The sequence below is a fragment of the Antechinus flavipes genome, chromosome 4, assembly GCF_016432865.1.
Source record: "Antechinus flavipes isolate AdamAnt ecotype Samford, QLD, Australia chromosome 4, AdamAnt_v2, whole genome shotgun sequence".
Lineage (NCBI taxonomy): Eukaryota > Metazoa > Chordata > Mammalia > Dasyuromorphia > Dasyuridae > Antechinus > Antechinus flavipes.
Genome location: NC_067401.1, coordinates 419,576,251 through 419,603,785, shown reverse-complemented (window position 1 = coordinate 419,603,785; position 27,535 = coordinate 419,576,251). Strand labels below are relative to the sequence as shown.

General features: G+C 34.1%; 1 protein-coding gene across 1 annotated transcript in view; it reads left to right on the top strand.

Moving 5' to 3' along the window:
* The window catches only part of PAPPA2 (pappalysin 2), a 385,692-nt gene that overhangs the window by 263,455 nt on the left and 94,702 nt on the right, over nucleotides 1-27,535 (top strand). The window contains exons 14-16 of the mRNA XM_051998898.1: nucleotides 5,162-5,333; nucleotides 11,112-11,289; nucleotides 12,279-12,492. Of these exons, the coding sequence (XP_051854858.1) occupies nucleotides 5,162-5,333; nucleotides 11,112-11,289; nucleotides 12,279-12,492 (564 nt within the window). The remainder of the gene's footprint in view (nucleotides 1-5,161; nucleotides 5,334-11,111; nucleotides 11,290-12,278; nucleotides 12,493-27,535) is intronic.

Genomic DNA, 27,535 nt, shown 5'->3' with positions numbered 1-27,535 from the left:
TATCATCTATCTATTATCTTTCTATATCTATCTTCCTGTTTATCTATCTATATGTCTGTCTATCTATCATCTATCTATCTATCTATCTATCTACCTGCCGTTCAATCTGTCTGAATACCTATGCATCAATCTGTCTATTGGTCTATCTATATCTATTTATCTATCCTTTGATATTTATCTTATTGATATCCTATCCTTTGATAATATCCTTTGCATGACTTGTAATCTCCCATTTGTAATGTGCTGCATACTGATCTTGTCTGTCATGTCCTTCTATGTTGCTTTTTTGTGATTCACAATCACATCCTTGAGAGACTAGATTGTACTATATCTTGCAGTCATAGACAACATTACAAAAAGACTATGGATAAATAAATGTGCCTTCTTTTGTGGGAGGATCTTAGAATTACTAAAATAATTTTATAATTTTCCAGTAGTAATCACCACATTGTTCTTTTTGACCCTGAACCCAATTCATTGTCCATTTCTTAGATCTATTGAAGATTTGTCTATATAGAATATAAATATATGTATGACTTTTAATAGATATATATAGCCATATACATGTAACCACGTGTAAAAATTGATGAATGAGTACCATAAGTTCTCTATCCAATTATATAAAATAGTCTGGATAATAAGAATTCTTCATCCACCTGATGTTTCTAAATAAGCAGTTAAAGCAAAATATTTTAAGTGATCATAGATCTCATTCATGAATTTCTTCAGTCTCCTGGAACTTGAAACAATTCACAAAATGTCTTTTCCATATCGAGTATATGGAAAACCTCACTAGTTTAGGAAATCAATCTTCCATCTTGACTCTCTATTGAATCTTCTCTATGTCAAGTACTGGAGGTGGATGGAGATGGAGAATAACATCTTTCCCTGCTGATGTCTTAATTTTCAATTATTAATGACTAGAGGATCACTGAATAATGTTATCTTTGATATAACAGCTTTCAAGGCATCTTATGCAATTTTGAAATTTGTCTGGAGGAATACCTTACTAATGATGGATGGTATTTATTCAACATGGTAATCTCATCTCAAATTCCTTTGACCACTTGAGTCAGCTTGGTGCGCTTTGTGAACACCATAAGTACTGTACATTTGATCATATTGTTCTGCATTAATTTTTGGCAACCTTTGCCAAAATTAGAGACTTTCTTTACCTATATATGAGATTGCTGGAAACCTAATATAAATATCCACTGTATCCTCTGTGGCAACAAATAGATTATCCAGCATCCCCAAATATTTTGTAGTAAAAAAAAACAAAAACAAAAACAAATTAACAAAGTATTTGCATGTATTTTCATCTATTACAACAATCCTGTGAGGTAATTGCTTTTATCACCCCAACTTTACAGATGAGAAAACTGAAGCAGAAAGAGATTAAATGAATGTTTTGCCACAGTTCTCTTTTAATGTCCTGACCCAATTTCCCTAATTGTCCTATTTAGTTACTCTACCTCAGGTTATAACCATTCCCTCTTAATGTTTGATAGGATAAAGGTCTTATATCTTAGACTTTAGGCTATACTTATTCCCTCTTAATGTTTGATGGAATAAAGATCTTTATCCATTTTAGACATCATTAGAATATCAGGGGCCTCTCCAGTACCTCCCATTATGTCATTCTAGGTGCCTCCCCCGATTAGGACATCCCCATCCAGGTACCTCTCCCATTATGTCATTGTTCTTGTTATCCTATAAAAGAATCTTGTATCTGACATTCATGGCTGGATTCTTTGAGACGATAGTCTCATTCAGCCCTGGGACCAAACCATGGATCCATTTGGTCCCAGTAAATCTCTCCCTTTTAAATAAATTATTAAATTGTTCTCTAATTGCTATCTTGCTCAGTTTCTCCGGCATTACATGAAGAGTAATATAAACAATAAGCGGCTGAAGATAGATTTGACTTCTGGTTTTCCTGAATTCTATTCACCATATCACAGTTTCTAGGTCATTAATATAATCTTGTTACTTAAAGTACCCCAAAAGTACCCCAAACAGCACAGTTTGGAGTTGGTCATAATCGATTAAGAAACTCTGAAAAGATTAGTGTGGTTAATTCATATCAAGTATGTTGTGTCCATTGTTCTCAGTCACCTGTGATTTCTGTGAGGAGATTTAAGCTTACTTGGATATAGATAGGTATCCTTACTCAGGTCACAGAGCCCTTGCCCTTTTATAGGCTAAGGGGGAATAGACCTCACCCTCATAGTTTCCTCATCAACTGACTGGATTATAATTGTTATCTCATTGTTGTTTAGCAAAGCTTCAGTCATTACTATTTCTATTGTAGAAGATCCTCCTACAAATTTAGACAAAACATTCAAGAAGGTCACTTGAGACAGTACTTGGTTCTACTTCCATTTTAATTTCCCTGCACCTTTTCTGATTGGTCTCATTTTCAGAAAGATAACAGCTGATTTTTCCTCTTGAGTGCACATTATGTAGCAAAAGATCACAGCTTCTTTGGGGCTATTTTCCAAAACAATATCCTTGACCTCTGGAAATAAGCCCAGTTGGTCTTCAAAGAGGAATGATGTGGAACAATGGTCTGACAAATAGCCAGTCTATTTGACTTTTATTTGGAAGTCTTGGGCTTCTTTGGTGAAGTCAGGCTGTTCTAGTCTCTTTTTGTTCCTCCTGAGCTTCCTCTGACTGGTCTGCTGGAAGAACTACGAAGTCACTTTTTCTTAATCTCTGACAAATGTCTTTGTTCACTTTTCTGCATTGTGTCACACTTCCCTTTTATTGTCCTGACTCAGTTTCCCTAATTGTCCTGAATTGTTCTGCTTCAGTTCCTAATTGTTCTGTTCAATCCTGTAACACCATCCCTCCCTCCTAATCATGATGATCCAGATAAGGAGAAAGACCTATTTTAGACATCATCAGAATATCGGGTGCCTCTCCCCATTCTGTAATCCCAATTTATCAGAATGCCCGCGCCTCCCCCGACCCTGTCAGAACCAGATTGATAGTCCCATTACAGCTCTCAATGCTCTGATTCCCCCTTGACTCAGTCTATCCTTGTAGCTGAGTCACCTGCATATATATGTCATTGAGAACTCACATCAGTGTCTGGATGCTTTGGACATCAGCCCTGGGGTAGCATGCCCCCCGCACAATCTCTCCATTTCAAATAAATTATTATAACTCTCTAATCTCTATCTTGCCTCAGTTTCTCTGGCATTACAAAACCTTCTTGATTGACTGAATCTGTTATAAGGATGGGAAATGTAGATTTTCCTGTTTAAGCATAGTTGTTATAATCTTAATTGATAATCTCAAATCCCCTTGATTACTTGGAGCAGTTTAGGGTGCTTCTTGTGTTCCATAGATACTGCACCTTTTATCACACTGTTCTGTGATAATTCTTGCTAATTTTTGTAAGTAATTTTGCCCAAAATTAGAGACCTTCTTTATCTACCTCTAAGAGGCTGGTAGGAACCTAAAGTAATTATTCTCTGCATCTTCAGTGACATTAAATTGGTTATCCAGCACCTCCAAATATTTTAGCAGTAAGAAAATAGCAAAAAAAAAAAAAAAAAAAAAAAAAAAAAAAAAAAAAAAAACTAAGGCAATTGGGGTTAAGTGACTTGCCCAGAGTCACACAGCTAGGAAGTGTTAAGTGTCTGAGGCATATTTGAACTCAGGTCCTCCTGCTCTATCCACTGCCCCACCTAGCTGTCCCCTCAAATAGACATTTATTAAGCTCTTATTGAAATTAAGGGCTGTTCAATCTTTAAGGTACATAAAAGGTCAAAGATATGTTTCCCCAAAGGCTTTCTGTTAGTAACTTCATTTCTTTTGATCAATCACTGGTTACTCCTGCTACATTTCTGTGATGGTTGAAATTTTCTTTTCCAGTGAAAAGAGCACTTTATCCTGACAATGGTCTCCTTGCAGTTCCTTGCATAGGACATTCTATAATTCTATAAATTTTCACTTTCCTGTGAAACATTTCTGTTCCCCAGAAATGAAATTATTCATTTCTTCAACTCAGTTTTTTTGGCTTCCTTCAAATCCCCTTTAAAACCTCTTTCTACAAGAAGTCTTTCCTGATCTCTCCAAAGATACTGCTTTCTTTCTATTGGTTATTTCTAATTTATCCAACATATATCTTGTTTGTTCGTTATTATGTACATGTTGTTTCCTTCTTTACTTCATAATTATGGTGGCTACTCATTCCAGTCACACCATGACACTATAATCCCTAGGCTCATTCCTGCTTATTTTGGTGTTTGAAAGAGTGATGTCTTGACTTGGCCGATGTTAACACTGGTTGCCTAGGCCTACAAAAAATAATAATCAGTGATCATTGAAAAATCCTCAAGTTATAACTTACCAGTTAATTGATGCCTACTTCTGATATGAAAGATCCAGTAAAATCTGAAGATCTTTTTCAAAATCTCTTTGGCTAATGCTCTCACCAAGGGAAACTATTAAAACATTGGTTTAGTGTTCATTTTGCTCTTGCATAAAGGGCCTTAAGCTCTCTTGAAAATTCCTTGACTGATGAAATATCTGTGTTAAAAAAAAAAATGTTTAAGTCTAAAAAAAAAAAATACAGTTGGGATTGTATCTGATTTAGTCAACCTTCAGGAAGCAGTCTTCCTTCCTGAAGAATATTAATTTAAATGTCTTCTTGTGGGTTTTTCCAAAGAAGTGGAAATTATGGGAATACTCATCAATTGGGGAATGGCTAAACAAGTTTTGATATACAATTAAAAACTACTGTGATATAAGAAGTGATGGCATTGAGGATTGTGGAAAAACATGGAGATTCCTTCTGACCTTTACAATGGGTCCTTTGTTCACATATTTCTTTGCTAATGTCAATGTCTTTATCCCTTAATTAGCAAATGGAAACTTTTGTTTTTTGGAACAATTTAACCTCATTTACTATTAATTGAGAATTTCAACAATAGTTTAGTGATCACGATGCCCAATAAATATATTGAATATAATGTAGGGTTCTTAATGCAATCTTTATGCAAGCAGGTCATTTTTCTACTCTTGGTTGGAGAGAATCAAAAAGATACAGCTAGGAAGACCTTACTCTTGTCAGCAGGTAAATCAATTTACTCTTATTACCAGGTAATAACTCAATATTAAGATATACCTGTTTCCTTATCCTCTTTAGCTATCCCCATCAGCTTTGTGGAGAACAGGGCAGCTGTGAGCCACTGCGACTTGACCATGCAGATGTGGTGAATTGTACATCCAGCAGCCCAGGACACATGAAATGTGCTGTCATCTGTCAAAAAGGATACATCCTCCAGGCTAGCAGTGGAAAAAGACTAAAGTCCATGCAGGTAACTCAGATGGTGTTCGGTTAGAGAGACCCACAGAGTCAACATGACCACAGGATTAATTTCTGGATACAGGAAGCTTTTCATTTTGCTGATTTTCATTATGAGATTAAAAAAAAATTCCTATAAAGGAACATATAAAGACCTTCACAAAAAAGGTCTTGGCTTTAGAGATGGCAAGGTTGTACATACACCATCTGTGGCTCTGAGATAAGAGATTTTGCAGTTTGAATAAACTGTAAATTTTTGCCAGGTCTATGCTACAGTAGGAATGCTTGGCATATCTCCATTGCTTAAGTTTTATTGTTTGAAGTCAGGACCATCCTAGTTTGTTTTGGAGATGAGAATACAAAAGTAGTTGGATGTGCCAAAGGTTAGATTACAAATAGCTGTTCTAAAGTTTAATACCCTTTTTCAAAAAGTCTTAAAAAAGAAGAAATCATCCATCCCCCATCTTTCTCATCACTCATGAGAAGCCTCAAATCCACTGGTTTAGGAAGAGGTTGCTTGGCTCATTCTCCCTCTTTGATTAGATTTCAATAATCTGTCTATAAATAATCACCCATTCAACAATTTAAGTGGCTACTATATACAATGAACCCATCATATTATGTCAAAGGAAAGCATTCTCAACCCTCAAATCAGTGATCACACATACTAAAGATATTATAGAATATCAAGGGTTGAAATGACCTTTCCAGTAAATGAGGGGGGACCCACTATCTCCTACTTTGAGATAGTTTTCACTGTTTAGACATTTTTACTTACATCAAGTCTAAGTTTGCCTTTGTATATCTTCCAATATTTGGCCCTAATACCCAAACTATGGGGCCAGCCAGAACAAATCTAATCTCTTGTAACATTAATGTTAATACCAGTGAGTGCTGAGGAGCATGATAGAGATCTTATGCTTTATTTTACTTTACCCATCTATAATCACAAAGGATGTAGCCTTTGCCTCTTGGGGAAGCAGATGCCACATGTTTCTCTTCAATCCATTCTGTCTTTCTTTCATTCTCTAGGATCAGGGACAATGGGGAGGATTTTCCCCTCTTAGGTTTGCTACTCCTAGTAAGCTCCACTCACAGTTTCTGAAATATTGGAAGTTTAGGTTCTTTTAAACTAAAATGAATGACCCCAAATTCCCTTTTAAAGTTCTACTTGGGGTGTTCACAATATTATTGTGAAATGTAAGACAGAGAACTTCTAAAGGAGAGAGTCATATTATGGAAGACATTAAATTTCAAGCAGAAGACTGAATTTTTATTTTAGGAGCAATAAGAAATGACTGAATATATATATATATATATATATTGGCAAGATAATGGGGATTAAGTGACTTGCCCAGGTTCATACGGCTGGGAAGCATTAAGTCTCTGAGGCAGGATTTGAACTCAGATTTTCCTGATTCTAGGGCTGGTATTCTATACTTTGCCATCTAGCTGCCCCTATCACTGAATATTTTTGGAAAGAAGTGTGTTATAGTCAAGTCTTTGTTTTGAGAGTAATGATTAGTTAGTTCTGGGGAAGATGGACTGGTAAGGGGAGATCCTGGACTCAGGGAAACCAAATCAAAAGCTATTGTATAGTTCAAAGTAGGGTCTGAAATAGGGTTCAGACTCTGTCTTTGAAAAGAGTATGTAGGGGCAGCTAGTTGGTGTAGTGGATAGAGCACCAGCCTTGAAGTCAGGAGGACCTGAGTTCAAATTTGGCCTCAGACATTTAACAGTTCCTAGCTGTGTGATCCTAATTGGGGAAGGAAGGAAGGAATATGTGAGTGATGTTATGGACATAGAATTGGCAAGACAACAATTGATTGAATAGAAGGGGTAAGGAAGGAGAGGAGTCAGGAATGAATCTGAGGTTGTAATCCTGGCTGATTGGAAAGATAATGGCACCTTTAAGAGAAAAAGATGAAACTTGGAATAACATTAGATTGGGAGAAAATGTGATGAGACACAATTTTGATTTGTTGAGCTGGGTTGAGCTGAGAATTAAGACTTCTAGGAGGGGATATCCAGCAATTTATGGACCATGCAGAACTTGGGAGTTTAGTATTTCAGTACATCCTGGATAGAAATACATATTATCGAAAAATATTATTCTGTGATTCTGTCAATAAAACAAAGCAGAAAGGTAAAACTTTCTTCTGCTATCCTCTGCCTAGTCCTGACTTAAATAAAGGTTGAGTTACACTGGCAGAACTAGATATAGAGAAGAATTTTTTTTTTTTTTTTTACTTCAGAGTTTCTCCTTCTGAATATAAATGACATTCCCACTGCATAAGAATGGAGAGGCAATGTAGCATAATATTAGTTGACATTTATATATGTCTTACCTCTGACTTATGCTAGGTGTATGATCATAGAGCAGTCACTCAATATACCAGGCAAACTGCCAAGACTATAAATTACAAAGGAACCAGTAATTTTCACTGACAAAGGAAGTTTCTATATTGGAATTTCCCTCTGCCAATGAAATCATAGGTCTGAACTCCTCTCACCCCAAAATAGTGAGAATTGAATATAATGAATTTAATATTATTACCATAAGAATGATGATTTAAATATAGGTTATTATGAATTTGTTGTTTAATTATAACCTCAATATGAATATACTATTAGTGATGTTTTGTTATTGTTGTTTGTCCTTTTTTCTTGAAGAGGACCATGACATCAAGGAGATGATGCCATAACATATGAGTGAATTGTATTGAAGAGAGGGAGGACTGTGCAAAGTTACCAGCCTCACTTATTCCTCTGGAACCATCTGGGTCTAATGGCCAGATATATACATACAGACATACAGACATACACACAACATTATATATATTTATTTATTTATACAAACACACACACACACACACACACACACACACACACACACACACACACATAAAACACAAACAATTGTTATTTACATTCTTACATTCACTCTGAGTCAATCAGGGCCCAAACAATGACCAAATGGAAGTTGGCTTGAGATCTATAGTTGAATAATCATTCTGATTCTCATTGATTTGTGTTTAAGGCATGGTCCTTAATAAAGATCTAGTCCATTATATTGTCATGAATATCTGCATGATATTTAAAATTAAAATGACCCATCCTTTGATTGCTAGTAGCTGTTTGATTATATTTAACATAGTGGGCCTTGCAGCATAATTACTTGTGTGTACATCTCACCTTCCTTATAATATGGTAAGCTCTTTGAAAGTAAGGGCTACATTTAATTAATTTTTCAATTCTCCATGCCCTCTGGCATAATGCCTTGTATATAGTGTATGATGAATGAATATTTACCCATTTAAATCCAATACAGAAAAGGCAAATAGTTACATAGAGAAGAGAGAAAGAAAAAAGAAAAAAGGGCAGAACAAAAAGCCATTGAAAAGGCACTGGAAAGAAGAACAGAACAACTTATTTCTTGAGAAGTGACTGAAGCTAAAGAAAGAAAGAAAGAAAGAAAAAAACAAAGAAAGAAAGAAAGAAAGAAAGAAAGAAAGAAAGAAAGAAAGAAAGAAAGAAAGAAATTGAAAATGTTATGTCTATTAAAGCATCTTAAGAAACTCAAGAAAAAAAAAGTTCAACAGAGTTGAACAAGGTGAATGATCATCTAAGCACCACAGAGAGGGCTTAACAGATATTCTTAAAATGGAAATGCAATAATTAGAGTTTGAAACAGACTTCTAAGTGTAAGGTAAGAAACTGCCCAGAAATAGTAATGGTGTTTATCAATGTGATAGTAGGTCAGAGCTTTTCAGACTGAAAGCCACAGACCAAAAATGGTGGTGCAACCTTTGTCATCTGCAGGTATTCCCAGTTGACCTGTTGTTCATTGGCTTACAAAGTTTCTAGGGAGGGTTCAGCCAATGAACAGAAGGTTTTAGGAATGTTTTTCTCTGAAAACATATCTAACTACCCTTGAATTATAACTCTATAGAATCAGATTGAAAAAAAAATGTTAATACAATGAATCATCCTTGGCTAAAAATAAGCATGGGAGAGGGATTATGAAAACTTTTGCTGGTCATTACACTTATGACCCTGATACTATTAGTTTTTTTTTTTTTTTTTGAAAGATAGTGTCAATAACAGTCTCTTATCTTTGTGACTATTAAGTATTTTCTCCAGGGCTTTTCTTGTGAAGGAAGGTAGAGTAAAAGTGATAGCTGAGATTTTGTGATTAATAATTTTATAGTCATTCAAATTAATCAGTATTAATGTGGATAGACATTTGTAATAAATGACCAAAAATCTATCCTTAGGCTTAGAGGGACTGTGCTAAGAACTTTTCACAAATATTACCTCATAAGATCCTCAAAATAACCCTATAAAGTAGGTACTGCTGTTATTTCCCTTTTATAATTGAAGAAATTGAGGCAAACAAAAATTAAGTGACTTGTCCAGGTTCACATAGCTAGTAAATGTCTGAGGATGAATTTGAACTCATGTTTCTGACTGTAGGCAAGTACTCTATCTACTGTGCTACTAGCTGGCTCTATCAGTGGCTTGATCATGTTACTCCCTTGATCAAGAAACTAGGTGCTTAATAATTGCTTGTTGGTTTGGCTTGCTTCTAATATAACACACTTATTCTTTTCTTGGGTATTTAAAGCTCTACAATCTGGCTTCATTCTTTCTTTCAATACAAATTCCCTATTATTCCTCCTAACAGATTCTACATTCCAATCAAAAAACCATTTTCTATTCCCCATAAATAACATTTCATCTGTTGCCAACATGCTTTTACATAGGTTATCCCTTATGTCTTTCACCTTATCTCCTCCACTTCTTGGAATTCCTTACTTTCTCAAAAGACTAGCTCAAATAGGATCTTTTTCAAAAGGCTTTTTTTTTCTGATTAAAAAGTGGTGAAACCTTATTCCTTCTTCCATTGTGTATAGCTATCTGTCTCTGTATCTATTCTATATACCTTTCTGCATGGGCATGTATATAGGCATGTGTGTGTACATATATACACACATATGTATTTGTGTATGAATATATATGCGTGTATATACACATTACATATATACACACATTACATATAAGCACATTATACATATATATATATATATAATATATATATTGCATATGTATGTCCTGAATTTACTGCTCTGTGAACATATTGTATGCCCCAAAGAGAATGCAAGCTCCTTAAGAGCAGAAACTATTTAATTTTTGCTTGTTGATGAATGATGGCTGAAAAGGAATTCTGAAAGCTCTTAAGATCAAAAGATCATAGAATTAAATAAAATTCAATTGCAAATTTAATAGTCACAAATATAAAGTCTTATCTATAGTAAATATGGGAGACAAATGGCTAGACTAGTAAGGTAAAGATTTTCATGGATTTAAATCTCCTTATGGCTCAAGGTATGTTGTGGAAGCCTTAAAAAGGCACTGTCTGACTTGAGGTTATTTGGAGAGAAATTTTGTGTCTATTACCAAAGATGTGATAATTCCATAATACTTTACTCTTATCAGAATATAGTTGGAATACAGACCTTAGGATTCTGAAGCTTTTTTTTTTTTTTTAAAATACTGGGTCTGTGAGAAAATACAGGTATAACACTATTTTTATTCTGCCACCTTTACATGACTTCTATGATTGGTCAAATCACTGACTTGTGGTTCTATCAATGAAAATCTAGAGCCTGCGTTAATACAGCTTTGTTAATATTTGCCATTTGGGGCGGAGAACCCAAGACTTCTTGTCTTAGACTTTTACCAACCTTGCAGATTGTTCTGATTGTCTTTTTAAATTTTCTATGTTTAGAAGGAGATTGTGCTCACATGTTCTTCTGGACATTGGAACCAAGCTATCAGTTGTGTGCCTCTTGATTGTGGTGTTCCTGACCAGTCACATGTATACTACGCCAGATTCTCTTGCTTGGAAGGAACTAATTTTCAGAAACGTTGCTCTTTCTCCTGTATCTCACCAGCCAAACTTCAAGGTATCATCAATTTGAAATTATATAAGCATATGCTCATCCTGGAATTTCAGACTCAGAAATTCCATTCATTTTATTCCCTTGTTATACCATTCCCCATTCTCTGCCACCATTTTCTATTTTCTTCCTCTTCCTTGCTTCCAAGTCCCTGCTATACTCTCACTTACTTTTCTCTGATTGATAGTATTTCAGATCCCCATTAGTGAGAAGGTTCTATCCTCTTTTATTTCTTTAAAATCAGAATCAATTGGGAATCTTAATGTCTTTTCTTGTTTTAGCCAATCACTTCACAATTATTTAAAACTGGAAAAAGTATAGGAGAGTTGACCCAATGAATCTTTCTTTCACACAGTTAATCCTTATCTCATAATTAAAATTAAAATTGGTGTGTTATCTGTAATAAGACCAAATTTGTGTTATGTGAAAATGCAGTAGTGTAAATTAGTAAATTCAGTGCTAAAATTAGCAATTTCTGTGTTTGGGGAAAGCATGAGACATGCCTTCAGATCATCTTTAAAAAACCCATTCAATTAAGTAGAGGATGGGTGAGCAGAGCTTGAGCAAGATAAAGAAAAGTTCCCCTAGTGTATAGTAATAGCAGTAGAAGCATGTCAGCTGGTAATTTCTTATTTCAACTAATTATTCTCACAAAATAAGTGTTTTGCTGTTATAACTCAGTTGTTTGGGGGCCTTTGAAAGAGTTCAAATGATGCAAGCATCTCTATATTTTAGTGCCCTACAGCTATATATTTGAAGCCTCATCCTAGTTATGCCTTTAAGGAGCATCTAAAATTTAGGTTTCCTCTGGTTTTTTTGTGGACTAGAATCCTTGGAGAAATCTTATTGGACTTGGTGGTCCCTTCCATTGTTACTTGTTCCAAAGAGATTACTGTGATTCCCCAGGTTGATCTTCTAATCACTATGGATTTCCCCTCACCCTTACCCTCCATCTTTCTAGCTGAGTTTCTCTCTTTTATGTTTCCTGGAGTTAGGAATGAACCAATGGTTGACCTGTCTTGAGGATGGGCTCTGGTCTCTCCCAGAAGCATATTGCAAATTAGAGTGTGATGTTCCTCCAGCCATAGCTAATGCCAAACTGCTACTTCCTCGCTGCCTCCAGGGAAATCATGATGTGGGGTCCATCTGCCGATACCAATGTGAACCTGGGTACTATGTGGCAGAAAGTATAGAAAGCAAGCCCAAAAGGTAAGTCATCTTTGTTATCCACAATTGTTCTTATCTTCACATTTTAATCTCATGTTTCCATTCATAAAATTTTAAACTATAGTTTTAGAAGAGACTAATGAGACTTTCAAAGATTCTTTTTCCATTTCTTAAATTTGTAATTGTTCTCATTTGTTCAAGATGATTCATATCTAACAAATATACATATATATGTATAAATAATATATTAATGTGCATATATGTGTGTATATCTTTATATATCCCTGTTTATTAGGGAGATCATCTTGAACAGATGAGAAAAGTATGAATACATAGATATGGACATGAATATGGATATACATATGCATATATCTTATATCTTATATATACTTATCCAAGTAATGGCAGAATGATGAATAATCATATTTAAATAAATATTCCTCTTTGTATATACCTATATGCATCATGTTGATTTAATTGTAATAGCTCACATTTATATGGTACTCACAATATCAGACGATAGTATATAATTTAAAAATATAGTTTATGGAGACTTTTTTATTTTTACATCATCTACATTTCCCTATATTCTTTCCCTTTTCTAGAGAATCATTTCTTATAACAAATAATAAAAAAAGGAAAAATTAATAAAATACACATATAATATAACATATATATACATATATATATATATGTATGTGTGTATATATATATATATTTGTAGTGAAACATACCCATAGTCCATCACCTCTGCAAAGAATTAGTGGAAGATGCCTTCTTTGAGACTAAACTTCTAAACTTGGACTTTAAAGTTTCCCAGTTTTGCTTTTTTTTTTTTCCTTTTGCTCCTTTACATTTTGTCTTACATATTGTTTCCCTTGTTCTTTTTACTTCACTTTCAATCAATTAATATATATTTCAAATGCTTCTCTGCCTTCATCATAGTAATCATTTCTTCCAGTGGAGTAATTAATATTCCATTACTTTTACACAACACATTTGGTTTTATCATTGCCCAAATTGATGGTTATTGATTTTATTTCTGATTGTTTGCTACTAAAAAAAAAAGTGATACTGTGAATATTGTGTTGCATTTGAAGTCTTTCTTTTTGTTTTTGTCAATTATTTCCTTGGTACCAATGTCTGGCGATGGAATTTTTGGGTCAAACAGTGTAGACATTTTAGTCATTTTTCTAAATATAATGCCAAATTGTTTTCCAGAATGGATGGACCAATGTATAGCCCCACTAAGAATGCATTAGTTTACTTGTCTCTCCGTACTCTTGAACATTGAATATCTCCCTTTTGACAACTTTTACAATTGATTGGGTTTTAAGTAAAATTTCATCTTATCTCTTATTTGAATATTAATATACAATGTTCTTTCATAGAGACTAGGGACCAGGGAATGCATGTTATTGATAACAGTAACTCTGTAAAGAAAAAAAAAAAACTATCAGTGTAGGTTCACACTTCTCTATAGTGTATAATCTCAGAAATTGTCTAGAATATTTAGAAGTTTTTTATACTTAGAATACTTAGTAGTGATTTGTCCAGGGTCATACAGCCATTGTGAATCAGAGGTGATTTTTGAATCCAGGTTTTGTTGGCTTTGTCACAAGCTCTGTATGACTAGCCCCATGTTGCCATTATTATTATTATTATAATGGCTATTAATAGTTTGAGCTTCTTTTCAGATCTGCTTTCCCTTGCTTCCCACTCCCACACTTCCATTGCTTTTATATTGGGGAATGGCTTTTAAAACATTGTTGTTGGCTGCTTATCGATTTTAGATAACAGATACAAAATCAATTATCTACCTTCTTATCCTAAATGCTAATTCCATTCATGTAGGAATTTTTAAATTTCATGAAATCAAAACTATTTCATTTTTTGTGACTGTTTTATTTATTTATCAAAGGTTTAGCCCTTCACCATAGCAGTTAAAAACAAATGATCGGGTTCCCTTGTGTTTTGTTTATAGCATGTCTTTAATGTTCAGAGCATGTATTCATTTTGGGAGTATTCTGGCATATGTTGTAAAATGTTGGTGATTTCTGCAAAACTACTTTCCAGCAGTCTCACAAATTCTTGTCAATAGGAAGTTTTTGTTTTTGTTTTTGTTTTTCCTGCAAGGTAATTTATGTTTTCAGGTTTATGAAACACTAAGTTACTGACTTTATTAAACACTAAGTTATTTTTCAATTTTTTTTCTTCTAGTTTATTACATTGATTAAAAAAAACTTTCAGTAAATAATCTTGATAACTAATTTATTTTATAACTTAAGGTCTGCAAGTGATATTCCCAATTTAATCCTTTTTACCCCCTATTGCTTCCCTTCATATTCTAGATCTTCTTGTTACTCCAGAGGAATTTTATGATTATTTTGTCTAGCTCAATGAAAGTATCCTCTTTTTATGTAGTTTTATGTAGCACTAAATCTGTAATTAATTTTGGAGAGATTGTCATTTTTATTATGTTGGCATGGCCTAGCCATGAGCACTAAATATTTCTTCAGTTATTTAAATTGTTCTTTGTTTCCTTGAAAGATAGTTTGTAATTGTGTTTCTTCATGTATTAAGTTTGCTTTAGTAGATTGACACTCAGATATTTTATTTTGAACAGTGCTTCCTGGTTGATTCTTTTCCTCCAAGAAGTTGTAATCACTATCTATAGAAACACTTATTGGGTTTCTTTAGTAACTTGATATTATATGAAGTTATTAAATTTTGGAAATTACTTTCTTTGTTAATTTCCTAGGATTTTCTGAGTAAACCATCATTTCATCAGCAAACAGCAATGTTTTTATTTTTTTTTTCTTTATTACCTATCTTTTTGGATTTAATTTATCTCTCTTGTTTCATTGTTATTGTTACCATCTCTAGAACCATGTCAAACTACATTAGGGAAAATGTAAAGTTTCCCAAAGCAAGAATACTAGGTTTAATACAAATGGTTCTAGTATTTCCATATTACACATAATGTTGTATTTTTGTTTTAGATACTTTTATCATATTTTTAAAAAAATCTTTCTATTCTTATGCCATGAATTAGTAGTTAGTGGTTGTACTTTGTCAAAGATTTTTTTTTTCTGTTAATAAAATCATATGGTTTGGGTTGTTTTGTTTTCTTAATATGATTATAGTATATTAAATTACCACAATTTTATTAGAGAAGGAAACTGAAGCTTTGATATGTTGTAACCTGTCCACTCTTGTATAGCTAATAAGTAGCAAAGTAAGAACTAGATTTTTACAACTCCAATTCTTAAGTTCTTTGGATTTTGCCTTTGGATCTTTTATATTTCTTAGAAGGCAGCCTAGAAGAGCATAAAGACTAGATCTGAAGTCAAGAAGATTTGAAGCTGATTCTCTTTATATACATTTATTAACTGTATAACCCTGTGCTAGTAACTTAACTTTTTTTTTTTAGCTTCAGGTTTCTGATTTGTAAAATGGGTATAAATAAAATGGGCATAAAATCCATCAACTTCCTAGAGTTGATGTGACAATCATTTACTTTTTTCAGCCTTTGTAAAGTGAGACTCTTTGAAAAAAGCACTATGTAACAATTATTAGCTTCTTCAAGGCTCAACATAAATATTATCTCCTTTCCAATTATCCAAAATTTTAATGCTATCTTTCAACAAATATTTTCAGAGTTCATTGTCTGATCTCTCTTTTGCCTCCCTTACTCCTTATCTTATATACACTTTATTTTATGCATATTATTAATCCTCCACACACACCCTCCCAACTCCAACCTTCACCCAAGGAAAGCTCTTTGCAGGTAAGGGGCTATTTGATTTTCATCTTTGTCTTTTTATCTCTCCAGAGTCTAGCATAGTTCTTTTTTTTTTTTAAATAAATAATATCTTTTTATTTTCAGAATATATGCAAAGAAGATTTTCAACCTTTAACCTTGCAAAACCTTGTGTTCCAAATTTTTCTCCCTTCCTTCCCCTAAATTGCAAGCAATCCAATATATGTTAAATATGTGCAATTCTTCTATACATATTTCCCCATTTATCATGTCTAGCATAGTTCTTGATAAGAACTTAATAAATGTTTGTTAAATTGAACTGAATTGACCACTCTGACAGTCTCTCACTTTCCAATTCTGAATGTAAACTGAATGCTCATGCTCATCATTTTGTTTTCCTTTACTTTGACTCTACAAGGAAATCAGGATTATTCTTTTTTTTCATCATGGAAGGAAAAAGAGTATCCTTTCAGCTTCATTTTTGACATTTTTTACTATGTTCATAAAGGACCCTTCTCTGCTTTCAGCTACATTCCCAAATTCATAATATTGGTAGAAAAAAATTAAAAATACATTTAACTACAGAGTACCATGTAAGAACATAAATGTGTCAGTAAATATGCCTCGGGGAACTCATTGCAGAGTGTTCAGTGATTTTGCCTTATTTCTTGAATGAATACATGGATGAATAATAATAATAATAAAATAACAACATTTAGTAACACTTACTTTGTCCTAAGCACAATGCTAAATGCAGAAGGATTTGATTTTAGGTTGACTCTAGGCCCAACACTTTATCCACCTTTCTACCTTCTGGTCTAGGAAAAGTTAAAGCAGCTTAAGATCAAGATGGTAGGAGAACAATGGTGGATCTGGATTAAGATAAGAGAACAGATTCTTATCAATCAGGAGTCCAGGGTTAGGCTATATATGGATAATGTTCATCATTTAAGAACTATGGGTCAGTATAAATATGGAAAACTTTCACCAATTCAAAGCCCAGGGACAGAATAGATATAGAGAACACTAATCAATCAAGAACCCAGGGTTAGGGTAGATATGGAAAACTCTCCTCAATTAGGGGCCTCAGGAAGGAACCAGAGTATCTAGTCTGAGGAGGTGTGATGATATGAAGGTCAGTTCCTTTTTTGATACGGACCTAGTAATCTCATAGAATCATAGAATCTCTGATTTAGAAGTAGTCTCAGAGAATCCAATGATCTGTTGAACAATTTCAATTGATTATCTTCTAGGTATTTCAGACTAAACATGTCCCAAAATAAGTCACCTTTCCCAAAGCCATCTTTCTTTCTTCTTTTCTTCTTCTTCTTTTTTTCCCCAAAAGAACTATTGTGTTTTCAATCACTCAGATTTGTGGAAGTAGTCATCATTGACTCTTTTCTATCCTTTAACTCCTGCCCTCCATCCAATCAGTTAGCAAGTCTTATCAGTTTTACTTCCTTACTATGTCTCCCCTTGGTTCCCACCTCTCCAGAATTCAATCACTAGACTATTTCAGGTTCTCATCATTTCTTGCCTGGCCTGTTTTTGAGATCGTTTAAGTAGTCTTATTCCTTTTATTCTCACCTTTCTCTAATTCATCCTTCACAAAGGTGGAAAAGGCTCAAAATCACAAGTTTAATTACATTGTTCAATTGTACAAAAAGCTCTAACAAAGCCCAAATGAATCCAGAATTAAAACCAAACTCTTTGGTAGTTAAAGCCCTTCACAATTTGGTTTCAACTTATCTATATAGATTGATTTCACATTACCTCCAACCCTAAACTCTAAACTATATATTCCAATCCATATGACTTATTTTATTGACTATATCCCCTGCAAAAGCTTCCTTGTCTTCATGATTTTGCCCATATGAGACCCCTTACAGGTCCAGAATACACACCTTCCTTATCTTACCTCTTAGATTTTTTTTTCATTTCTTTAAAGAGTCAATTCAAATACTACCCCGTACAAAATATTTTTTTTCTGATTCTCCAATTAGAAATTCTCCTCAACCCCTCCCCCCCAAAAAAAAACAACAAAAACAAAACAAAACAAAAAAAAACTATTTTATATGTTTTAGTTTTGCTTATCTCCATATACATTGTTTTCCCTCATAAAATGCAATCAGGGGATATTTAGTTTTGCTTTGGTACTGCCAGACTTTAGCACAGGGCCTTTTAGCTGTTAAGAGCTTAATGATCGTTTGTTGAATGACTAAATTAATGAATAAATATAGTTTTGATATCATCTCTTATATTCAGCCTCTACTAATAGACCTTCATTGAATTTCTGATCCTCCTACTCCAGAGGCAATTCTTTCCACTATCAGAATGATTCAACTAGATTTTGGGAAGATAATGGAATGATGTGGTAAAGAATCTATGCACAGGGAGCAGCTAAGTTACAATCAGGAGGATCTGAGTTCAAATCTGGCCTCAGATATTAGCTGTATGACCCTGGGCAAATCATTTAAACTTGATTTCTGAAGAAGAAAGAGGAGGGGGAGAAGATTGAGGAGGAAGAGAAGAAGGAGGAGGAAGAGAAAGGGAAGGAAGAGGAGAAGGAAGAAGAGGAGGAAGATGAAGAGGAAGAAGAGAAGGAAGAGGAGGAGCAGGAGGAGAAAAAAAAGATGGAAGAGTTGAAGGGAGGAGGAGGAGAAGGGGAAGAAGAAAAAGAGGAGGAGGAGGAGAAAAAGACAGGCACAAATGTGTTGCCACTTTACCTATACTTGATGTTCCGAACCTATACTTGATATGGCAAGAGAGAATCTATGCTCTTTCTCAGTCTTCCTCTACTTCACAGTGATTGGGAGGTCAATATCTGATATGCTTGTGAATGAGTTAAGAAGTAATGGAAAAAAAAAACAGAAAAAATAATTGAGAGATGCCAACTTGTGATGTAGAAGAGGTATTTTTTTTACCTTGGAAACTGCCTGATAATAGGTGGTATAGCTCTAAGTATATATGTAAACAAATCAGATGGAGAACATATGCAAATCAGATATAATCACAAGACCCAATAGCCATCTTATCTCTTTTATACATCTATGTATAATCTTTGGGCAAATGAAATGGTGAAAAAAGCAAAGCTTCTTAAACTATGGGTAATGATCCCATGTTGGGGTCACATAACAGAATGTGGGCATTGGGAAATTATATACCTATGATTTCTGGATCATAAGACAAAATACTGTCTTAAACAAAGAAACCATTATGGGAACTTTAAGGTCATTTCCTAAGCAGTGGGTTTAGAATTCTGGAATTTTCATTCAGGTGAGCAAATGAGCATCAGGTAGATAGGATTCTTTGCCTTGTCCTTAGCCCTCAGACCTTCATTTTTTTCCTACAAGGCAAGGGCATGTGAGGGCCATTTGTTGATACAGTTTTGCTGGCTGAGAAAGTGGGTGCTTGAATCACTCTGTCAGCCTCAAATTTGGCTTAAACATTTACATTTGCAAGCACCCTGCTGAGGAGATATCAAATTATTTACTATACACTGTGTAAACTGATTAAATCTTGGTTTACTCCCGTTTACATAGCAGACCGTGGATTAGGTAATCAGATTCTTGGAAGTTGGGTGTAAATCACTGTCTCAAGATGTTTAGGTTTACCTTATGAAGTATGCAAGCCTCATTCTTCTGTCAATGTAGTTATTCCAGGGCTTTAGAAATGGAGCCTTAAAGGCCCCTTTGGATATCTAAGTGCAAAAGCTGAGACTAAGCAAGTGCAGGAAAATGAATACAAGTCATATTGTGGAGCTCAAAGCTTCTTCTAGGCTTTTTGCTTCTTAAAAAACAAATCACAGCAATAATCATGTCGTCCAAGAGCAAATTTTACAGACTCACAATATTTTGGACTTGAAAAGGACAGAGGCAGGTTTGTTCAAACTGTACTTATATTATAAAGAATTCCCTCTGTCTTCTGCCCAACAAGTAGCCATCTAGTTTTTTTTTTTTTTTTTTTTTAAATCTCCAATGAGGAAAAACCCACTAGACCTAATTGTTCCATATATTGAACCTAAACCTTTCCTTTTTTTTTTTTTTTTTTTCTTTCTGGTTGCTGAAGTGCCCTTCAATACCACCCTTTCAAGGTCTCTATTCACCAATTCTTTTTACTTATATGATGTCATCCATTTCGAATGTAAACTCTTTGAGGGTAGGGACTATTTTTTGCCTTTCTTTGTATCCTCAGTACTTCACAGTGTCTGGCACATAGTAGGCACTTAATAACTGAGTTTTGACTAAATCTGTCACTGGTTAACTTCCACGTATTGCTTCTAGTTCTTTCTTTGGGCATTATAGAGTAAATCTAATTTATTTTCAGATAATAGCCTGTTTTCTTTCCTGTGTCTTCTCATATCCCACAAAGAATAATAGATATATATTTTTAAAAGGCACAGGATTCAACTTCCTCTAAGATTTTTCTTGTCTGAGATTTGTTGCTTCAGAGTACCTATACCCATTCTTTCTCAATGAAACATACACATACACATGCATTTGAAGTATATATGCATACACACATATATATATATTCCCCATCAACCACAGTTATCCCACAAGGTTCTGCCCTGGGCTCCCTTTGAAACTCCCTCTATACCACTTTATTTGATGATCTCATCAACTCCCAGAGTTTTAATTATCATCTCTATGGTCCTATTTCTCAAATCTAACTATCCTGTCTGTTGACCTCCAATTTCATATCTCCAACTGCGTCAGACATTTCAAAGTGGATATCCAATAGACATCTTAAACTCTATCTCTGAAACTGAACCCATTATCTTTTACCCTAAAGCCTCCCATCTTCCAAAGTTTCTTATTACTCTTGAGGGTACCACTCTCCTAGTTCCCTAGGTTTACAACTGAGATATTATCCTCATCTTCTCACTATCACTCCCCATATCTAATCTGTTACCTAGGTCTATCAATTCTACTTTCGCAACATCTCTCAGATATATTCTCTTCTCTATTCTGATAAAGGCCTTCATTACTATCAGCTTGGTTTACTGTAATTGTCTGCTGGCAAGTCTGCCCGCCTCAAGTCTCTTTCTACTCCAAACCACCTTCCATTTGCCACTAAGGTGATTTTCCTAAAGTGGAAGTCCAATTATGTAAATTACTACTTAGTAAACTCCAGTGGCTCCCTATCACTTCCAAAATCAAATGCAAAATCCTCTGTTTGGCTCCTTCATAACTAATACCTTCTGACAATTCCAGTTTTCTTACACCTTACTTCTGGACATGTACTTTTTGATCTGCTGATATCATCTTCCTGGCTCTTCCATGAATAAGATACTTCATCTCAGTTCTGGACATTTTCTCTGGTAAACATTATGTCTGAATACTCACTCTCCTTCCTCATTCCTGTCTCCTGAATTTCCTAGTTTCCTTCAAGTCCCAACTAAAGTCCCACCTTCTACAGGAAACCTTTCTCAATCTCTCTTAATTCTATTACTCTTCTTTTTTGAATTATTTTCTATCAATTCTACATATGGCATATTTGTACATGTTTGATTATTTGCTGTTTTTCCCATTAGATTATGATTTCCATGATGAAAGGAACGATCTTATGACTCTTTTTGCATTTCCAGTGCTTAGCACAGCACGTGGCAAATAGATACTTAATAAATGCTTATTGAATGATTATTTATATATGTATGGAAGGAAAGAAACAAGCGTTTAATTAAACATCCATTATGAACCAGTCACTGTTCTAGGCACATTATAAATATTATCTCATATGATCCTCACAACAAGCCTAGAAAGTAAATGCTGATATCATATATCATCCCCATTTTCCAAATGAGAAAACTGAGAAATTATCTATCTGTATGCATTTATGTATACATGTATATAAACACACACACACACATATTCATTTAAAATGTGTTTAAATATAGATCTCTCTTTGCTGTCAGTGCATAATATATGAAGGCCACTCACTCAGTTATCATTTAGTCTAACATACCTAAAAAGTATCTCTTCTACTACACTTGACAAAGAGTCTTTTTGCCTTTGCTTGAGATGCTCCAATGATCCCATTTCATTGGCGGGGGGAGCTCTAATATGGAAGATTTTCCTCACAGTAAGTGTAAGATTTTCTTTACAATTTGCTCCATTTTTTCCCATCTTCTGACCTCTGAAGTCGAGCAGAAGTTGTATGTGGCAGTCCCTCAAGTGAAAGCAGTTATTATTCATCTCCTTGACTTTTATCTTTCCCATTTCCTTTAGCTGATTCTTATTAGTAATGACTTGAATACTTTTTATCAATGTTATTACCATCTTCTAGATCAGAACTTATTAATTTGGGATCCATAGACCTCTAAGAAATATGTGGATATATTTCATGTGGTCCATGAATTTGGATGGGAAAGAGACACCTTCATTTTTAATGATTTGAAATAGAAATCTGTCATTTCTTTAATTCTATAAAACATTATTTTGAGAAATGATCTATAGCTTTCAACAGAATGATTCCTATTGGGTCCCTTGACTAATAATGATTAAGAACCATTAGTCTAAATGCTTTCTGATTTTTTTCAGACGAGGGCTACATTTCAGAATATTTTGTTTGCTCATTTGCTCAGTCCCTATTCCTTATGTTAGGTAACCTAAGTTACCCATATGCTATAAAGGTATAGCATAGATAAGAGTTCTTCTTCCCCAAATCAAGAATGATGAAGTCTCTGTTCAATCCACTTTTCTCCTACTACAGGTTCCAGTTTTCTAATTCATTATTTTATAAAAAGCTTTTATTGGGTACATGTTATATAACCAAGATAGATGTCATTATTCCTCTTCAAAAAAAAATCAACAACATAACCAAAATTATGCTAGGTGTTAAGGCAGAGATAAATTCTAGTTCTGGATTTGCCCATGACTGTGGATTAAGTAAATTTTGGAAAGTTGCTTAATTCTACAAAAGGAGATACTTGAACTAGATGATATCTAGTCTTTTTAAAAATTTGATAATGATAAATATCTCTAATGATAAAAATTTCTGTCTTAAAGAAGAAAGTATGATGCAGTGAAAAGAACATTGTATGGTAACATATCTTATCTCTTTGACACTGAGGAAGGCACTTAAATTCTCTGAGTCCCAGTTTCTACATGTAAAATGGAGGTAATAATACATGCACTGCTTTCCCCAGAGGATTGTTGTCTCTAAAGTTTTTAATGCTATATTAGGATGAACTATTTGTTATTAGAAAAAAAAAAGAGGCAAATGGATAATAACACCTCCTCCTTCTTCTCTCTCTGTCTCTTTGTTTCTGTCTCTGTGTCTCTGTGTGTGTGTGTCTCTCCTCCCTCCTTTTCCACAAGCTGAAAGTGGAGGGAGGGACTAAAATGGTCAGAATTATACATTAGGAAGATTAAATTTTGTTGTACTTATAAATAATATTTGGCATACAGAGAAGACCTGGGATTTAACTGATATAGCAAGCTTCAGAATAGAGAAATTCCCTATCAAAACAATCTGGCAATTTCTTTATATCTATTATTTTATATTTCATTTTTAAAATGTATAATAATATATTGTTTAATCTTTTGTCTTGTGTTCTGAAGATGCAGCCTTTGCCTCAAGCTTAGAGGGAATAAAACTAAGAGACCTTAATGGCATAGTGAATTTTTTTTTTTTTTTTTTTTTGCTAAATAAAATAATGGTACTTAAAATCATAACTGTGTACTCTAGATATGTAACAAAAGCAAATGGAGACTGGATGGAAAAAGACATTCAGGAAGCTAAGTCACATTTCTGCTCTTTGTGGAAATATTTTGTAACAACAGATATTGATCATTTATCCAAAAATAAAATTTAAATTATGATAATAGTAATTCAAATTTCTATAGCAATTTAAAGCTTATAAAGAGGCAGCATGGCTTTGTGATAGAGGGTTAAACTCCAGCTAATAAAGATATAAGTTCAAATCCTACCTCTGATGCATACTAACTTTACAATCTTTGGCAGTCACTTAAACTCTTGTTAAACTAAGTTACAAAAAAGTGACTTGCCCAAAACTTAGGAACTTGAATCCAAATTTTATAATTTCAAGTCTAGCTACTAGGTATCAAAGGGACTTTCAAAGGTAGGGGAAAAAACTGAAACAAAGCATTAAGCCAACAAACAGAGGAGACCTCAGCATTCTTCCAAAATGATGGAGAACTAAATGCTAAGGACTTGAGCCAGGAGAATTCTCACAAAACAAACTTCAATTTCATATTAAAATACAACTGTAAATAAGTGGAAAGATTGCTAGATTTGACAACAGAAAATCTGGGTTCTATCTTTGCTCTGCCACTGAGTTGTAGGACCATAGACAAGTTTCAATTTTCTCATCTGTGAAATGTGGGGAGCTTACCTAGATGACATCTAAGGTTCCTTTCATCTCTCAGTCAACTATCCATGTGTAAATACCGGGTGAGGCAAAAAGTTGGTCTGTCTTGTGAGGTAGTAAAGACTTTAACTGCAAATGTTTGAATAGATAGATGAATTGGGTAAAGTATATGGGAGTTGGCCATTCCTGAAAGGGATGTGTACTTGTATAATGGAGTCTTCTAAAAAATACATCATAGACAGATTGGGGATAGTAATTCTCCACAAATATGTCCTATGGGAATAAGTCAGTCAGCAGGATTCTCTTACATAAGTTTGTGACCAGTAGTAGGTTTAAACTGTTATACACCCACCCAAATGAGAGAAGCAAATTCCAAGTGGTCTAGTGGATGTTATAAATCTATCAGATTACCTTATGCAACAGGACTTAGAATGCTATCTGTCTTTGTAAGGCTTATTGATTTGCAATAAATAATATAGCCAAGCCTATAACTTTAAATATCTAGAAAAACCAACACACCATTCAGGAAGCTAGGAGTAAATGGAAACTATCCTTAAAGTTCTTGCTCTATTTTTCTGCATGGCTCTTATTAACATACCCACTTTTGTTCATCACTTCTCTATCCCTTCATTAAACTAACTTCTTAATCTAGCTTTAACAAATGTATTTGGCTTCTGCTTTGACAAAGGACATCTTATTTTGGCCCCGCTCAGCTTTTCTGTTTGTCTGATTTTTCTTTCCTCCACCATGGTTATCTTTTTCTCATTAGCTTTTATATTTATGTCAGAGGGCAAGTTCAGCAGGCATACTTTGCCTAGCTTTCTTCTTGTTCTGCTGATTGCTGCACAATTAACTTAATTTCAGAATTATTCTACCCTTCTCTGCTCACTAAGATGGGCCTCTCTGCTGCAAGTTATTTAGTTAGGTTACCACCTACAAGGTGTTGTCACATTTTATAACAACTTCCTCCAGGCTAATTAGCAGCAGCAGCAGCTGTTCTCCCCGACTTTTCCCACTGTATTAGTTATTTCAAAGTACATGTGTCTGATAATGTTGTAGGGAAAAAGACAGATTTATATAGAGACTACCCTTCATCTTGTATAGTGGCTATTTGATTAGGCACCTCAAGGGCCTGATTTAAAGGCAGCTGTCACTAATTCTATTCTACAAACAGTTATTGACTATTCACTTTGTTTAAGACATTGTAGTAGATGCTTAGGGATACACAAATGGAAAAAAAAGCCAATTCCTGCTTTTAAATGAGGTTCTTGCTTAGAAGCTTTCCATCAATAATAAAGACAAAAATAGGGAAATTCCTTCAAGGATCTGTGATCTCATTGATTCGGATGTTCCTCCAACTACAAAGATTTACAAACTTACCCTGAATACTTATTTTTTGGTGACTCATGTCCTGTGTTCTTCTATATGTGTTGATCCAAACAGTTCACTCAACATTTTTTAAGAGCTTCCTTACTCTTGTAATTATAAAAATATCAGTGGAGCTCTGTCTCTAAAGACTCTTTACTATCCTTTGGATTCCCTTTAGGGAACCATAAAGTTTCTTGAATGATCCCAAGGTTCTCTCAGAAACAAAGGAAACCCCATATTTTTAATGTCAACATTCTATTTGGGTGGTTGTGTATGGAAATGGCATGGGATAGGTACAATTGTCTTCAAAAAATTGAAATGAATACCTCAAGTGGGCAAAAACTAGAAACAAATAGTTATAGCAAAATTGCTTTTAATAACCAAATAAAAAAATCTCCAAGTCACTAGTAATAGAAATATAAATTGCAAATATCCCTGAGGTTTCATTACATATCTAGCAAATTGGCAAAGATGGCAGAAGATGGGACTTACTAATATTGAAAGATTAAAGAAATAAAGATGCACACTTGTACATTGTTGATGGAGCTGTTAACGAGTAAAAACATTCTAAAAAGCAATTTGGAATTATATAAAGAAAGTGATTAAATGATCTGTACTCTTTCCCCCAGATATTCCACTACTGGGCATATATTCTAAGAAAGTCAGTGACAAAAAAAGAAAGGCTCCATATACAATAATACATTTATAAAAGGTCTTTTTGTGGTGGCAAAGAATTTAAAAAAAAACAAAGCTCATGCCTATTGATTAGCTAAACAAATTGTGGTACATAAATGTAATGGAATATCACTGTGTTGTAAGAAGCAACAAATATAATAAACATGAAGAAGCAAATAAACATAAGCAGACCCAAGAAAACAAAACTATATATATATATGTATATATATATATATATATATATATATACACATATATATATACAATGCCTACATATAAATGGAAAGAACAACAATTAAAAAAACATTTGAAACCAAATGTTATGGAAATAATAATGACCATGATTTACCCCAAAGAAGAAAGATGGGGAAATACCTCTCTCCTCTTTGTAGAAAGTAGAAGTCCAAAGGTATACAGAATGATTCATATCACATCAGACTTTTTTTGATGTGATTAGTTTTTTTTTTTTTCTTTTTCTCCTTTTTCATTCTTTGTTTAAAAAAAAGATCACTCTTGGAAAATGGGTGGGGTAAGGATACTGGAGAAATGGAAGTGATATAAACACAAAAGGTTTCAATAAAAAATTATGAAGAAAATGAATGTCAAAGAGGGAGCTATGGGGAAAACAGAAATTAGAAAATAACAATTCAGAGGAAAGATCAACACAGTGCCATGTGAGGTTCAAAGAAGAACTTTTAAGATCTAGTTGGGATATTAGCAAAGGCATTATGGATTAGGTGGTATCTAAGGTGGAAGATGAAGGGAGAAAGGGATGAGGTGTGTGTGTGTGTGTGTGTGTGTGTGTGTGTGTGTGTGTGTGTGTGTGTGTGTTTTGGCAGTAGTAGAAGAAGATGAAAGAAAATCTCAGAGTAAAATGGAGATTGGTGAGACCTAGGAAGCAGAAGTGAGGAAGAAGACTATTCCAGGCATGAGGGACAGCAGGT